The sequence below is a fragment of the Entelurus aequoreus genome, linkage group LG12, assembly GCF_033978785.1.
Source record: "Entelurus aequoreus isolate RoL-2023_Sb linkage group LG12, RoL_Eaeq_v1.1, whole genome shotgun sequence".
NCBI lineage: Eukaryota > Metazoa > Chordata > Actinopteri > Syngnathiformes > Syngnathidae > Entelurus > Entelurus aequoreus.
This window is the reverse complement of record NC_084742.1, coordinates 19,065,442-19,080,930: the sequence shown is the minus strand read 5'-3', so window position 1 is coordinate 19,080,930 and position 15,489 is coordinate 19,065,442. Positions and strand designations below refer to the sequence as shown.

General features: G+C 39.2%; 2 protein-coding genes across 4 annotated transcripts in view; both read left to right on the top strand.

Moving 5' to 3' along the window:
- The window catches only part of eml3 (EMAP like 3), a 36,470-nt gene extending 30,986 nt beyond the window's left edge, over nucleotides 1-5,484 (top strand). For all 3 annotated transcript variants that reach the window (XM_062065024.1, XM_062065025.1, XM_062065026.1), the window contains one exon: nucleotides 3,987-5,484. In XM_062065024.1, the coding sequence (XP_061921008.1) occupies nucleotides 3,987-4,163 (177 nt within the window). In that variant the 3' untranslated portion in view covers nucleotides 4,164-5,484. The remainder of the gene's footprint in view (nucleotides 1-3,986) is intronic.
- Nucleotides 5,485-7,683: 2,199 nt separating this feature from the next.
- mta2 (metastasis associated 1 family, member 2) overlaps nucleotides 7,684-15,489 on the top strand; it is a 32,621-nt gene continuing 24,815 nt past the window's right edge. The window contains exon 1 of the mRNA XM_062065023.1: nucleotides 7,684-8,059. Coding sequence (XP_061921007.1) covers nucleotides 8,032-8,059 — 28 coding nt within the window. The 5' untranslated portion in view covers nucleotides 7,684-8,031. The remainder of the gene's footprint in view (nucleotides 8,060-15,489) is intronic.

Sequence of the window (15,489 nt, the reverse complement as noted above, 5' to 3'; positions counted from 1 at the left end):
GCCGCGCTAATAGTTATAAAGTTGGGATTTAACATAACCAGGTGATTTTTAAACATAATAGACAAGAAAATAATTACATAAAATGGCAATAAAATAAATAAAATATTTATAATACTTTGTTACCTATAACCAGAGGTGGGTAGAGTCCCTAAAAATTGTACTCAAGTAAGAGTACTTTAGAATAGTATGACTCAAGTAAAAGTAGTCATCAAAATAATTAGAATAAGTAAGTATTCCATGACAAAAATACTCAAATATTGAGTAACTTGTGAGTAACTTCTTAATTATTTAGAAGCTATTTCTTAAGGGTTATTGGACGAAACAGAGTCACGTGACAGTGCCTGCCGGAAGAAGGCTGGCTGAAAAATGAGTTTGTCTTCGCAAGCCTTAATCAATAGAATATAAATAATTATGATATAAACATATGTAACGATCGGAAACAAATTTCATGTAACGGAGTAAAAGTGGCGTTTCTTCTTCACAAAATGACTCCAGTGTGTTACATCAAAAATACTCACAGAAGTGAATTTTTTCCCAAAAATAACTAAGTAAATGTAACGGCGTAAATGTAACGCGTTACTACCCACCTCTGTCTATAACACAAAGCTCAGATGCAGGCTGTCTACACTGGAACACAGTTAAGTAGGTCCTACTTAAGTCAACAACCTGTCTATGTCGACCAACTCATCAAATCTTTGTACACCGTGTTTAAACGCGCATGCGTCGCCAGGCTCTGCTTTTTATCCATAGATTTATCAGATTTAATTTTTTATTATTTATAGCAGAGGTGTCAAAGGTGTGCCCTGGAGGCCATTTGCAGCCCACAGCTAATGTTTTAAAGGCGCACGGCACATTCTAAAAATACTATTAAAATAAACAAAAATATAACAAAAGTGAAATAAAAAAGCTTAACAGTGAAATGTAGTTTAGAAAAAGTTGCAATGTTGACTAATTAAAACAAAGCTGTTTTTTTTTTCTTTCAAACTGTCATTGCTCAAAACATAATATTGAATCAAAATCAATGTTATTATGAATTATTGACCTCCAAGGTTCCGATTACGTCACATCAAATATTCCACTTTGAAAAATATTTTTGGTGGAAGATTTTGCATATTTTGTGTGTTTGCCATTAAAAACATAGTTTTGTTTGACAAAAAGGGCGGAAAACAAACAAACAAAAAAACAACATAAAAAAAACTAAAACATTTTGAAATGAGGGATAGATCTGAAGTTGATGTAGACTCCAGAGATTTAAGCATTAAATATAAAATGTATGTATGCCCTGGCACACCATTATCATCATTTCATGACCGAAGCAAAACACCTTTTACACTTTTATACTGAAATAAATACACCTACAACTTATTAAATAAAAACATAGAAAAAACTACCAGCAGTGGTAAAGTTCAGATCCATGAATGAAAGAAGAAAGTGAATGAATGTTTATAACTGAATACATTTACATATGTATACAAATTTGTTTTCTTTTTTTAATTATTTTTTTTAATGATTTAAGTAACGTTTATGACAACCTATTTCCAAAACACAATATAGAATGTGAGATATAACAGGATAATGCATACGTTTATAATTTTTTTTCAAAACGCTTACAAAAAAGTGGGACCCCATTTTGAAAATTCCTAGCGCCAACGCTGCTGTCAACAGAGGAGAAAAAATGCTTTATTTAAATAAATATATTATTTATAAAGCAAGTTCGAGTATCATTGGCAAATTTTCACCTAGTCCCGGCCTTGACGTGCTGCCCGCCTTGGCACGCATATATGTGTCCTCTTTTTGGGATTTCAGAATATGGTCAGCCTACCGTAAGAGGGCGGGATATACTGTGTAAAATACATTGGAAAGTTGGCGCCCTTATGGCTTCTGTGTCAATGTTGCAAACAGCCCCTTTCCGTTAGGAGAGTATTCTTAGAATCTTTAGGAATATGGGCCCTGGATTCTACCACAGCAACTAACAAAATGCACACATTTAATTTTTTTCTATTTTAAATTGCTAGCCACCAGAAGGAAGATTTGAGCATGTTGCCTTTTATTGTCATTGTGGTACACCGATATTACTGCAGCAGTTCTGTTGGATACGATTGTAAAATATCATATGATAACAGAACAATCTAAATATGAACCTGCAAAAATGGTTGGAAACTACAGTATGTCAACAACACCATCAAAATGTTTTTTACTATCGCCCATTCTTCTTGTGTCTCGGGTCAAAGTCACAAGTAAATGTGCAAGCAATGACTCATTTCGGTTATGTCGACAACCGCTTACTGTGGCTGGCTAACTGGCATCGACATTGTTGCGACCACATTCTGAGTGGTCGCTGAGATGTGAGCATGGATTAGTTCCAAGTTTGAATAAGGCACTGTTACTGATGAAATATGCTGAGATCCAGAGTGCAGTTGAGGTGATTTTAACAAAGTTAAATGTAAATGTTATGATCAAAAATAATGTGTGTAGTAAAGCGGTCAACAAAAGTAGAGCAAGTCTGTTCCTTTCTCTCTCCTATTTCGTCCTCGACAGGTGGATGGACGGTGCCTAAATATTTCCTGAATTACGTGCTGTCACGGCCGAACCCTTTGCTGCATAGGGTTGTGGGTATTTGTTCTGTTGTGTTTATGTTGTGTTACGGTGCGGATGTTCTCCCGAAATGTGTTTGTCATTCTTGTTTGGTGTGGATTCACAGTGTGGCGTATATTTCTAATAGTGTTAAAGTTGTTTATATCGCCACCCTCAGTGTAACCTGTATCGCTGTTGATAAGTATGCGTTGCATTCACTTGTGTGTGCGTGCAGAAGCCGCACATATCCCTGTGACTGGGCCAGCACTCGTTGGACTGGATGAAGATTTTCGGGAGGGGCACTGAAAATTTTGAGTCTCCCGGAAGGGTTGTCAAGTATGAGATTAGTCAATTATGAGAATTAGCGGTGAATGCGGTGTTACCGCGGCACCGCCGATTACTGCGACGGGCCAGCTCTAGTGTTAATTTGATATCGCCTCAAGGGCCAAGTAAAATTACACAGTTTGACACCCATCCATCCATTTTCTACCGCTTGTCCCTTTTTGGGGTCGCGGGGGGTGCTGGAGCCTATCTCAGCTGCATTCGGGCGGAAGGCGGGGTACACCCTGGACAAGTCGCCACCTCATCGCAGGGCCAACACAGACAGACAGACAACATTCACACTCACATTCACACACTAGGGCCAATTTAGTGTTGCCAATCAACCTATCCCCAGGTGCATGTTTTTGGAGGTGGGAGGAAGCCGGAGTACCCGGAGGGAACCCACGCAGTCACGGGGAGAACATGCAAACTCCACACAGAAAGATCCCGAGCCCGGGATTGAACTCACGACCTTCGTATTGTGAGGCACATGCACTAACCCCTGTACCACCGTGCTGCCCCAGTTTGACACCCATGATCTACAAATATACAAATAATTGATATTGCGACATCCAGTGGACACATTTAGAACAGCTGTTTCTTTTTTTCTAAAATTTCAGGTTAATTTTTATACTTTGCAAAATCATCCCACGGGCCAGATAAAACCTGTTCGCGGGCCTGATTCGGCCCTTGGGCCGTACATTTGAAACCCCTGCTATGTCATGTGATTGCAACCCAGCTACTGCACTTGTATTATGGTAATAACATATGCTTTATCAGTTTTACACAAAAATAATATTCAGGTTGTTTTATATATAACGTATTATCATAAATTGGATTAACCTTTTTACCATTTAAAAAATATCGGAATGCCCTTTCTCCCACCTCCTTTGAGTTTCAGGAGATGCTTTGACACCCCTGCCTCTTGTCCCAGAACTAGTGCCCCTAGTGTCAGACATCTTTCATTACACCATGCAATACAGTACATTACTTCCCTTTCATTATAACACCAAAAATAGTCTGACTGTAATAGTAGCCTTTGTGCTTTTTTCTGTATCCCCCTTCATGCCATCGTTATCTGCCCTCTCCAGGCACCCAGTCACAAGTACGAGGGCCACGGCAGCCACGTCACCAACGTGCGCTTCACCCACTGCGACTCCCACCTGCTCTCCATGGGTGGCAAGGACATGAGCATTTTCCAATGGAGGGTGATCCGGCCGAACTCTTCCTCCTCCACCGCCTCTTCTGAACCTTCCAGCAGCAGCTAAAGAATGACAGCAGTAATTAAAAGCAGAAGTAGAGCGGCATACATGAAGCCATTGGACAACTGTCACATGTGGAGAAGGACTAACATCCCAGGACTAACACCTATATAAAATGCTGGTGAAACTAAAACTAAATGCAAAATGTGACTATTAAGAGAACATTCCTGGGTTTTTATAATGCTCTGTGGTGGTGTATGACACTGTAATTGATGTGGGTTTACTATATTGCTACTATGTTGTATGTGTTAAACTATTTGTTGGCTGTAGGCTGCCTTTATGCTTACAACAGTGGTGTCCAAAGTGTGGCCCGGGCGTCATTTTTGGCCCGCAGCCCGTTTGGCCCTCAGCACTTTCTGAAAATAAAATAAATTCATTATCAATGAGATATATTATTAGATACTACACTAATTTGCTTTGACAACTATAACATCAAAAACTAAAAGGTTTGTTTTGTTAAAATAGCTTAGCTTATATTGTCTTTCGTAGGACTGTTTTTGTACCTTTATTACACAAAATGTGTCCGTGCCCACTTTAATTCCTTTAATTTTATTCTGTATAGAAGGTGTACACTGTGACAAAAAATACATCAAGGCGGTTCTCACTGTAGGCCGCAGAGGGCAGAGTTTTTAAGTATTCAGTGAAATGTTGCATTGTGCCTCTGGAGTCGCTAGTAGGCAGTGTTGCATCACAAAAGTGATGTGGAGCTGACCCTAAAATAGCAACTGGACAAATGTGCCTTTAAAACGTAGTCCAAACTGTTTAAAAACAAGCTTATACTTCGTAAATGTATAACATGTATTGACACACTCCAGTGTAGGGGTGTCCACAGTGTGTCGCGGGGGCCATTTGCGGCCTGCACCTAATGTTTTGATGGCCCGCTGCAAATTCTAAAAATACTATCAAAACACAAGATAAAAAAAGTGGAAATAAAAGAGCATACAGGTGAGCTGTAACAAGAAAAATTTGCAATTTTGACTAATAACACAAAGCAGCTATGTAGGCTGTTTTTTTTTCTTTAAAGCCGTCATTGCTCAAAAAGAATATGGAATAAAAACCAATGTTGTTGTGAGTTGTTGACCAGTTCAAAGCTCCAATTACTTCACATCAAATATTTCACATTGAAATATATTAGGAGAAAATATTGCATATTTTGTGTGTTTGACATGTAAAAAAACTAAAGGTTTTCTTTGAAAAAAAGAGCAAAACAAACCCCAAAAAATATGGCAAACATAATAAAAAAAACTTATAATCGACAGATCGGAAGTTGCTATAGAGACTTAAGCATTGAAAGTTTAAAAAATACTTATTTTCAACACTTTTTAAGTGGGGCCTCTTTGGATCGCCAAGAATTTGAGTGATGCTTTTTTTTTTTTACTCATTGCTGAAATATAATAATAAATTAAAACCATTGTTATGAATTATTGACCTGTTTTCGGGCTCCAATTACTTCACATCAAACATTCCACTTTGAACATTTTTGAGGAAAAATATTGCATAGTTTGTGTTTTTACCATAAAAACAGGGTTTTGACAAATACGGCATAAAACATAGTAGAAACAACTTTAGTGTCCGCCCTGAAACTGGAAGGTTGTGAGTTCAAACCCTGGCCGAGTCATACCAAAGACTATACAAATGGGACTCATTGCCTCCCTGCTTGGCACTCAACATCAAGGGTTGGAATTGGGGGTTAAATCACCAAAATGATTCCCGAGCGCGGCCACCGCTGCTGCTCACTGCTCCCCTCACCTCCCAGGGGGCGAACATGAGGATGGGTCAAATGCAGAGGATCATTTCACCACACCTAGTGTGTATGTGACTATCGTTGGGACTTTAACTTTTAACTTCATTTTGACAGATAGACCTGAAGCAGTGGTTTTCAAACTTGTTTCACCAAGTAACACCTCATTTGTACTTGGTGTTAATGACCAACATTAAAATACAGTAGCACAATAGGTCTAAATACTTACTAAAACAAGTCAGAGGTTATATCAGTGATTCTTAACCTTGTTGGAGGTACCGAAACCCACTAGTTTTATATGCGCATTCACCGAACCCTTCTTTAGTGAAAAATACAATGTTGTTTTTTTTAAATTCAAGACAAAGTTAAATGTTTTTTTTTTGGTAACACTTGGGGAACATATTCTAAGTAACAAAGACTTAATTTAGAGTTATTTGGTTAGAGTCAGGGTTAGAGGGTTAGGGTTATAATAAGGCCATGCCGAATAAGGCATTAATAAGTACTTAATAATGACTAGTTAAGAGCCAATATGTTACTAATTTGCATGTTAATAAGCAACTAATTAATGGTGAATATGTTCCCCATACTAAAGTGTTACCATGTTTTTTTTACTGGTGCATAAAATGAACCCTGCATGAACATCACCTTGTTCAAACAACAAAACCAACACAGTGCATAAACTCACAACAAATTACACACCTGCAAACCAGTCAGCTATTGCCGTATCCGTAATACGCCGATAGGGAGAAGTTTGTATTTACACGATGAGTCGGGTGTGTTTTGACCTCCGCTGAACCCCTGAGGCCGACTCACCGAACCCCTAGGGTTCGATGGAACCCAGGTTAAGAACCACTGGGTTATATTTACCAAGTATATTTAATATTTTTGGCCACTATAACATTAGATAGATAGATAGTACTTTATTGATTCCTTCAGGAGAGTTCCCTCAGGAACATTAAAATTCCAGCAGCAGTGTACAGAATTGAGATCGAATTTAAAAAGTAGATAATGGGGGTATAAATGGAAACAAAATAGAAAAATATTACAATAAGAATAAAACACACAGTTACCACAGTTTGCACAGTAACACTGTGGTTGAATATTTAATTAAGTGATTATTTGGCATACCACATATCCCATTTTAAGAATCACTGATCTTGGGAGTTAAACGTTGAATAAAAATGTTTTAATATATTTTTGTATTTATTTTTAACATTTTTATGACTAAGACGTTCCGAGTCCCCGGGACCAACCAAACTTGGGGTGGGGGCTTAAAGGTGAAATATATATATATATATATATATATATATATATATATATATATATATATATATATATATATATATATATATATATATATATATATATATATATATATATATATATACATATATATATATATATATATATATATATATATATATATATATATATATATATATATATATATATATATATATATATATACATATATATATATATATATATATATTGTATCGGTTTTGAAAATGATAAATGGCCCCAACATGCTCTAGATTTCAACGTTTGCTCTAGTTTAACAATTTTGATATTGGTTATAATTCCTTCCTTTAAGGTCTTTACCGATTGTTAATGTAACAATTATGTTGTACTATACTGCTGTTTAAGAGCCTTCCAGCAAGTTCATAAGTGTTGTCTTACAACATAACATACCGCTTCTTTGACCAGCTCGTTCATTTCCGGAACTTGACGAACATTTCCGAAGATGACGAGCAGGCCGCCCGAAGCCCAGCTAGTATTGAGACTAGTGTGCTCGGCGAGCAGAGGTGAAGAAGAGGAGGATGAAGCTGGGAGCGGAGGATGGGAGGAAGAGTGGAGTAAAGAGACAGGCGGGCTGTGCGTGAACGACTGCGTGAGAACTCGGGCAAGAAGGTCACACAACGGGGAGACAATCCAATGCTCAGGGGAGGCCCTTTGGAGCACCGCTAACGGAAACTTTCAACTTTTTTTTACCCGCCACTGCTGTGCCCGGAGCCGGCTTTGTTTCACGGCGGGGGCGTCTCTAAATGAAGGAATAAAATAGATCCCCGTCGACCTTTTTCTGTCCAAGTGGGGGATTACCCTGGAGCCCATTTTGACCCTGGTTACTAAAGGATGGCGGCCAACATGTATCGAGTGGGAGGTGAGGCGGCTTTTTACATTTTTGATACCCCGACCTCACACACAACGTGATTGTTCATTTGGCCATTAGCTCGCTAGCTAGTTAGCCGTCTGGGATGTTAGCCGCTAAGCTAAGCTAACTATGCTAGCTCCTGCTAAGCTCTTCTGCACGGATGGACGTCACTTGTGTCTCGTCTTAAAGGCTATTTAAATCCCCACCGGTTAATAGCACCAATGTCACCATTAAGACTAAGAGACAGCTTGAGGGGCGAATTTTCGTGTCTGTCCGGCTTTTAATGTCACTAAAGTGTGCTGTGCGCAAGTGTTGAAACGGTCAACTTTCTAAGCCGATACATACAACGTTTTGTCCGCCGATAAAGTTACCGGAAAGCGGTCCGACTGTGCTTCCGTGTTTTCAATTTTGGATTTTTTTGTGCACTCTTTATAGTTCGTGACCCTTTTCTAGTTTCACTTGTAAATACGCTGGGTAATGACAAATGAGACATTGTCTGAAGTGGACACGATGCTCGTAGCTAGCCGTAGCTTATATCTTTGCTTGTTGTTAGCAAAACAGCATAGGTAGGCGATACTACACTTTTTGCTATCAATACATATAAATGCAGTATTGCCGATACAATTTACTTGGACATTGTTCAAGAAAATGTTAAACACTTTGTGATTTTTGTCTTTTATTTGTGAATAATGCTCTAGAATAAACACATTTAAGAATAATATAAGGCAATGTAACAAAATTGACCAGGTAAAATTATTCCCATTTGTTTCATTAAAAGTTTTGGAGCATTATAAAGTGCAAAATAAATAAGCAAAAGTAAAAACTATTATTGGCTTTTTTGTCTCCAAAGTCCTACATCTAAGGACCACTCCATGAGTTTTTAAACAACATAACAGTTAATGAATATTATGTTTGACCAAAAAAACCCCGATTTTTGTGACAATAAACGTACATCACAACTGAACACTCGTATTGATCAGCTACTACCTTGGTATGGATAATATCTGTACTTGGATCGAAACGCCCACTGATATGAAACAACTATGGCAAGCTTTGTCATCGATATATAACCTAAAATATGATTGTTTGTGTGAGATAATATGCATGAAATATTTTATTAGAGGGAGTTTGCCCAACCAGTCTACATGTGTTTTGTGGACTTGGAGAAGGCATTCGACCGTGTCCCTCTGGAAGTCCTGTGGGGAGTGCTCAGAGACTATGGGGTATCGGTCTGTCTGATTGTGGCGGTCCGCTCCCTGTATGATCAGTGCCAGAGTTTGGTCCGCATTGCCGGCAGTAAGTCGGACACGTTTCCAGTGAGGGTTGGACTCCGCCAAGGCTGCCCTTTGTCACCGATTCTGTTCATAACTTTTATGGACAGAATTTCTAGGCGCAGTCAAGGCGTTGAGGGGATCTGATTTGGTGGCTGCAGGATTAGGTCTCTGCTTTTTGCAGATGATGTGGTCCTGATGGCTTCATCTGGCCAGGATCTTCAGCTCTCGCTGGATCGGTTCGCAGCTGAGTGTGAAGCGACTGGGATGAGAATCAGCACCTCCAAGTCCGAATCTATGGTTCTCGCCCGGAAAAGGGTGGAGTGCCATCTCCGGGTTGCGGAGGAGACCCTGCCCCAAGTGGAGGAGTTCAAGTACCTCGGAGTCTTGTTCACGAGTGAGGGAAGAGTGGATCGTGAGATCGACAGGCGGATCGGTGCGGCGTCTTCAGTAATGCGGACGCTGTATCGATCCGTTGTGGTGAAGAAGGAACTGAGCCGGAAGGCAAAGCTCTCAATTTACCGGTCGATCTACGTTCCCATCCTCACCTATGGTCATGAGCTTTGGGTTATGACCGAAAGGACAAGATCACAGGTACAAGCGGCCGAAATGAGTTTCCTCCGCCGGGTGGCGGGGCTCTCCCTTAGAGATAGGGTGAGAAGCTCTGCCATCCGGGGGAAACTCAAAGTAAAGCCGCTGCTCCTCCACATCGAGAGGAGCCAGATGAGGTGGTTCGGGCATCTGGTCAGGATGCCACCCGAACGCCTCCCTAGGGAGGTGTTTAGGGCACGTCCGACCGGTAGGAGGCCACGGGGAAGACCCAGGACACGTTGGGAAGACTATGTCTCCCGGCTGGCCTGGGAACGCCTCGGGATCCCCCGGGAGGAGCTGGACGAAGTGGCTGGGGAGAGGGAAGTCTGGGCTTCCCTGCTTAAGCTGCTGCCCCCGCGACCCGACCTCGGATAAGCGGAAGAAGATGGATGGATGGATATTTTATTAGAGATAATGTTAGAAGGATAATTTATGACTCAGTAGAAATGTCTTACTGTATAGATATAGGATAGAGGATTAATTAAAAAAATAAATAAAAAAAATATTAAAAAATAAATACATTCTTTTTTTTTTCAAATCGATTTAAAAAAAAAGAGAATCGATTCTGAATCGCACAACGTGAGAATCGCAATTGTTTTCCCCACACCCCTAACAGATATATGTCCAAGGTGCGGCCTAGAGGCCATTTGTGACCAGCAGCTAGTTTTTAATATATATGAAAAAATATAAATTAAATATTATCTTATTAAATATTTCAATAATTGACTTTATGACCGGCTAAAATGTGAATGTTCTTTTCAGATAGATTAGCCATAGCTTATATTTACCCATATTGGATTGGTGGAACAGGGGTTAGTGCATGTGCCTCACAATACGAAGGTCCTGAGTAGTCCTGAGTTCAATCCTGGGCTCGGGATCTTTCTGTGTGGAGTTTGCATGTTCTCCCCGTGACTGCGTGGGTTCTTCCGGGTACTCCGGCTTCCTCCCACCTCCAAAGACATGCACCTGGGGATAGGTTGATTGGCAACACTAAATTGGCCCTAGTGTGTGAATGTGGGTGTGAATGTTGTTTGTCTGTCTGTGTTGGCCCTGCGATGAGGTGGCGACTTGTCCAGGGTGTACCCTGCCTTCCGTCCGATTGTAGCTGAGATAGGGTCCAGAACCCCCCGTGACCCCAAAAGGGACAAGCGGTAGAAAATGGATGGATGGATTGGTTTTCAAAACTTATAATATACACATTTAATCAAAGTGGTCCCCCAAACTTTATTTATAAAGCACTTTTCATACATGAAACAAATGCAATGCAAAGTGCTTTACAGACTTAAAAACAATACCCCGATGGCTCAGATCCCCCCCTTATCGCACACATGCACACAAATAACAAACATATGAACATATACTGTATGTACAAATAAATGCATGGCTGAGTACAGAAGATACATGTTAGTAAACACTATCACAGGAGCCATCTGCACCAGGAGGTAATCAGACCATGGCCAACAGGACGCTGACACAAAACGCCCCCACAGAACGGCCGATAACCCATGATGCAGATGGCTCCCTCTGAAAAACGTTGGAAAGTAAAAGTAATAATACCTAATAATACCTGTAAAATTGTAAGAACCATGAGTAGAGAGAAAGAATAAAATCCAAGTAAGACATATAAAGATTAAAAAAAATTACAAATAAATATACAGTAAATATATAATAAATCAATAGAACAAAATAAAATCTTGCATAACTAATAAGATAAAAAGTAAAGTACGAATGACTTCAATAAAGTTAATAAATATTAGGTAAAAGCCAAATCAAAAAGGTGGGTTTTAAGCATGCTCGTAAAAACATGAACCTTCTCCGCAGCCCTGAGGTCCTCCGGCAAGCTGTTCCAGACGGGGGCCATAATAGTGGAAAGATGCCATCCTGTGACTTTGTGTCCTGACTTTTGGAATAATTAGGAGATAAGTGCAGTAGGATCTCAGGGCCCACAAATGTTTGTAGGGTAAAAGCAAATCTGAAAGATAGGAAGGCCTAATACCACAGAAACATTTATCAACCATATGAAGAACCTTAAAATTGATCCTGAAAAACATGGGGAGCCAATGCAGAGATTTTAAAACTGGTGTAATATGAGCCCGTCTTCTGGGCTTTGTCGGGACATGTGCCGCTGAATTTTGAAGTAGTTGTAAAGGTGCAATAACCATTTTAGAAAGACCAGAAAGCAGGGCGTTACAATAATCTATACGACTTGTTATAAAAGTATGCATTAGCGTCTCTTTGTTGCCCTGAGAGAGAATTGGGCAAACTCTGGCTATATTCTTAAGATGATAAAAACCTATATTCGTTGTCCATCCATCAATCCATTTTCTACCGCTTGTCCCTCTCGGGTTTGCTGAAGCCTATTCTAGCTGCACCCTAGACAAGTCGCCACCTCATCGCGGGGCGATCAACCGATCGCCAGGTGCATGTCTTTGGAGGTGGGAGGAAGCCAGGGTACCTGCAGGGAATCCACGCAGTCACAGGAGAACATGTAAACTCTACACTGAAAATATATATATTCTATTCAAAATCGAATTTTTTTTTCAATTCAACACGATTCTCGATTCAGAAACGATTTTTTCCCGATTAAAAACGATTCTCTATTCATTCAATACATAGGATTTCAGCAGGATCTACCCCAGTCTGCTGACATGCAAGCAGAGTAGTATATTTTTGTAAAAAGCTTTTATAATTGTAAAGGACAATGTTTTATCAACTGATTGCAATAATGTAAACTTGTTTTAACTATTAAATGAACCAAAAATATGACTTATTTTATCTTTGTGAAAATATTGGACACAGTGTGTTGTCAAGCTTATGAGATGCGATGCAAGTGTAAGCCACTGTGACACCAGTGTTTCCCATAAACTGCCAAGATACCTGTGGCGGTGGGGGCATGGCCATGGGCGTGGTCACCATGACATCATCAAGCAATTTGCATAATTTACTACAATGATATGATTTTCTCTAAAAAGGCTAAAAAAATGTATACTTACTAATTAATAATAACAGTTTTGTTTTAAACGTCCATCCATCCATCCATCCATCCATCCATTTTACAATATAATTACAACACTTTATGTACATATTTATATACAGATTTGAACAATAAGTTATTCACTGAAATATATTTATTAATTGTGGTTCTTACAAAAAATATATCTTATAAAATATAAAAGCTAAAATGTCTCTTAAAGCTCTGCCCCTTTAATTAGTGCAAACTAAATAATTTGACTTTAGCCTACTACTACAACCATATTATTTACCAGCAACATAAAGTGAAACAGAGGCAGAGGTGTCCTGCCACAGTCAGTAACAAATAAACAGAAAACAGTAGTGGTGGTAGATAGACACAGAGCTTCAAAACATCTGATCCACTGAACAAAGAGCTCCAAAAATCTTAAAATTTAGACTGCCATCAGTTTTACTCCCTACACTTAACCATGTGTTTCCTACTGCCTGCAGACTTTGCACCCTTTGTTATATACACATGTTGTGTTTCTAATATAAATACATTTAATAAAGTCAAATACAAATAAGGCAACAAGAGAAGTATCCTACACTTCTCTTTTGTAAAGTAAATCTGAACAGCCGATATGGGCATCTACATCAACTATATGATTTGCCTGTGAAGCTGGACAGGCAAATTTTTATTTGTGGCGGACGTAATTCTTTCGTGGCGGGCCGCCACAAATAAATGAATGTGTGGGAAACACTGGACACTATTGTTCATTTTTTTTTGGTTTGTTCTGTGTCGTGTTTGTGTCTCCTCTCAATTGCTCTGTTTATTGCAGTTCTGAGTGTTGCTGGGTCGGGTTTGGTTTTGGAATTGGATTGCATTGGTATTGTATTGCTGTGTATTGTTTTGTTGGATTGATTAATTTTTTTTAAAAATAAAAAAAAAATAGATTTTTAAAAAATGAGAATCGACTCTGAATCGCACAACGTGAGAATCGCAATTCGAATCGATTTATCCCACACCCCTAGTATATATATTATATGTATGTATATATATATTATATGTATGTATATATATTAGGGGTGTAACGGTACACAAACATTTCGGTTCGGTACGTACCTCAGTTTAGAGGTCACAGTTGGGTTCATTTTCGGTACAGTAAGAAAACAACAAAATATACATTTTTTGGTTATTTATTTACAAATTTGTAAACAATGGCATAACATACATATACACACAGGGTTCATTGCCAGGGTTAATGTGGTCAACATATATACAATAAAAACTAAATAAGATAAGGCTCAGAATGGTTTCTTAACAAAATCTTTCTACATATAAAGTGCTTTTTTTGATTGATTGATTAATTGATTGAGACTTTTTTTAGTAGATTGCACAGTACAGTACATATTCCGTACAATTGACCACTAAATGGTAACACCCCAATAAGTTTTTCAACTTGTTTAAGTCGGGGTCCACCTTAATCAACATTAAACTGCCTCAAGTTGTTGCTCAGATTAAATAAAATGACAAAACTTTTCTTCTACATATAAAAAGTGCAACATTAAACAGTTTCAAGTCAACTCAGCGTCAGATTAACTTTTCTTTTCCCCACCCAGCCTGGCTAACTTGGCAGTAAGAGGATATATGGGCTCATTGTTCTTCCACCATAGAAGTGGGTCAAAATCTAGTTTTAATGCAATATGGACTTATATCTGCTGCTATAAAAACATTTGTTATTGCTTTAGCCGTGCCTGACTCGCCGAGGAGAGGCTGCTTGAATATGGTGGTGACGCTTCAAATGGGTTAGCATATGGCTGGGCGATATGGCCTTTTTTTGATAACGCGATATTTTAAGGCCATATCGCGATACAGGATATATATCTCGATATTTTGCCTTAGCCTTGAATGAACACTTGAAGCATATAATCACAGCAGTATGATGATTCTATGTGTCTACATTAAAACATTATTCTTCATACTGCATTAATATATGCTACTTTAAAACTTTCATGCAGAGAAGGAAATCACAACTAAAAAAATCAAAAAAAATTTCATACGGTGTTGATCTGGAAATGTTTGCCTCAACATTTTGATGGTGTGGGCGTGTGGCACCGAACGGAGATGTTGGCATGCGGAGTAAGCACTGTTCATTCTCTAGCAGGTGACTTTTCAAATGATGCTACATATTAGCAGTAATGCTACTTTTTATAGCAACGCTTTAGCCCCACACTTGACAAATTACGGTTGTCTGTTCGACATATTCCCACTTGAAGCCAAACCACCGCCAGACGATGGACCCCCTGCTGTTTTTTGGGGGAATTAATTATTCCTTCATTTGTTACCAGATTCGCACCTTCTTTCTCTCGTATGACCGCTAGCATCACAGCTAATGTTAGCCATGCTGCTACCTCTTTGCTGCGCGAGGGCGTATACGTATGTGACGTATGACGTGACAGTATGTGACGTGTGTAAGAAGGTGCGCTTGTCTGTCTGTGAGAAGGAGAGACAGGAAAGAGCGAGGAGAGCCTGTAGTGTAATGCCAGCAGCTAAAAGCAACTGCATGAGAACGCATACTCGAATATCACGATATAGTCATTTTCTATATCGCACAGAGACAAACC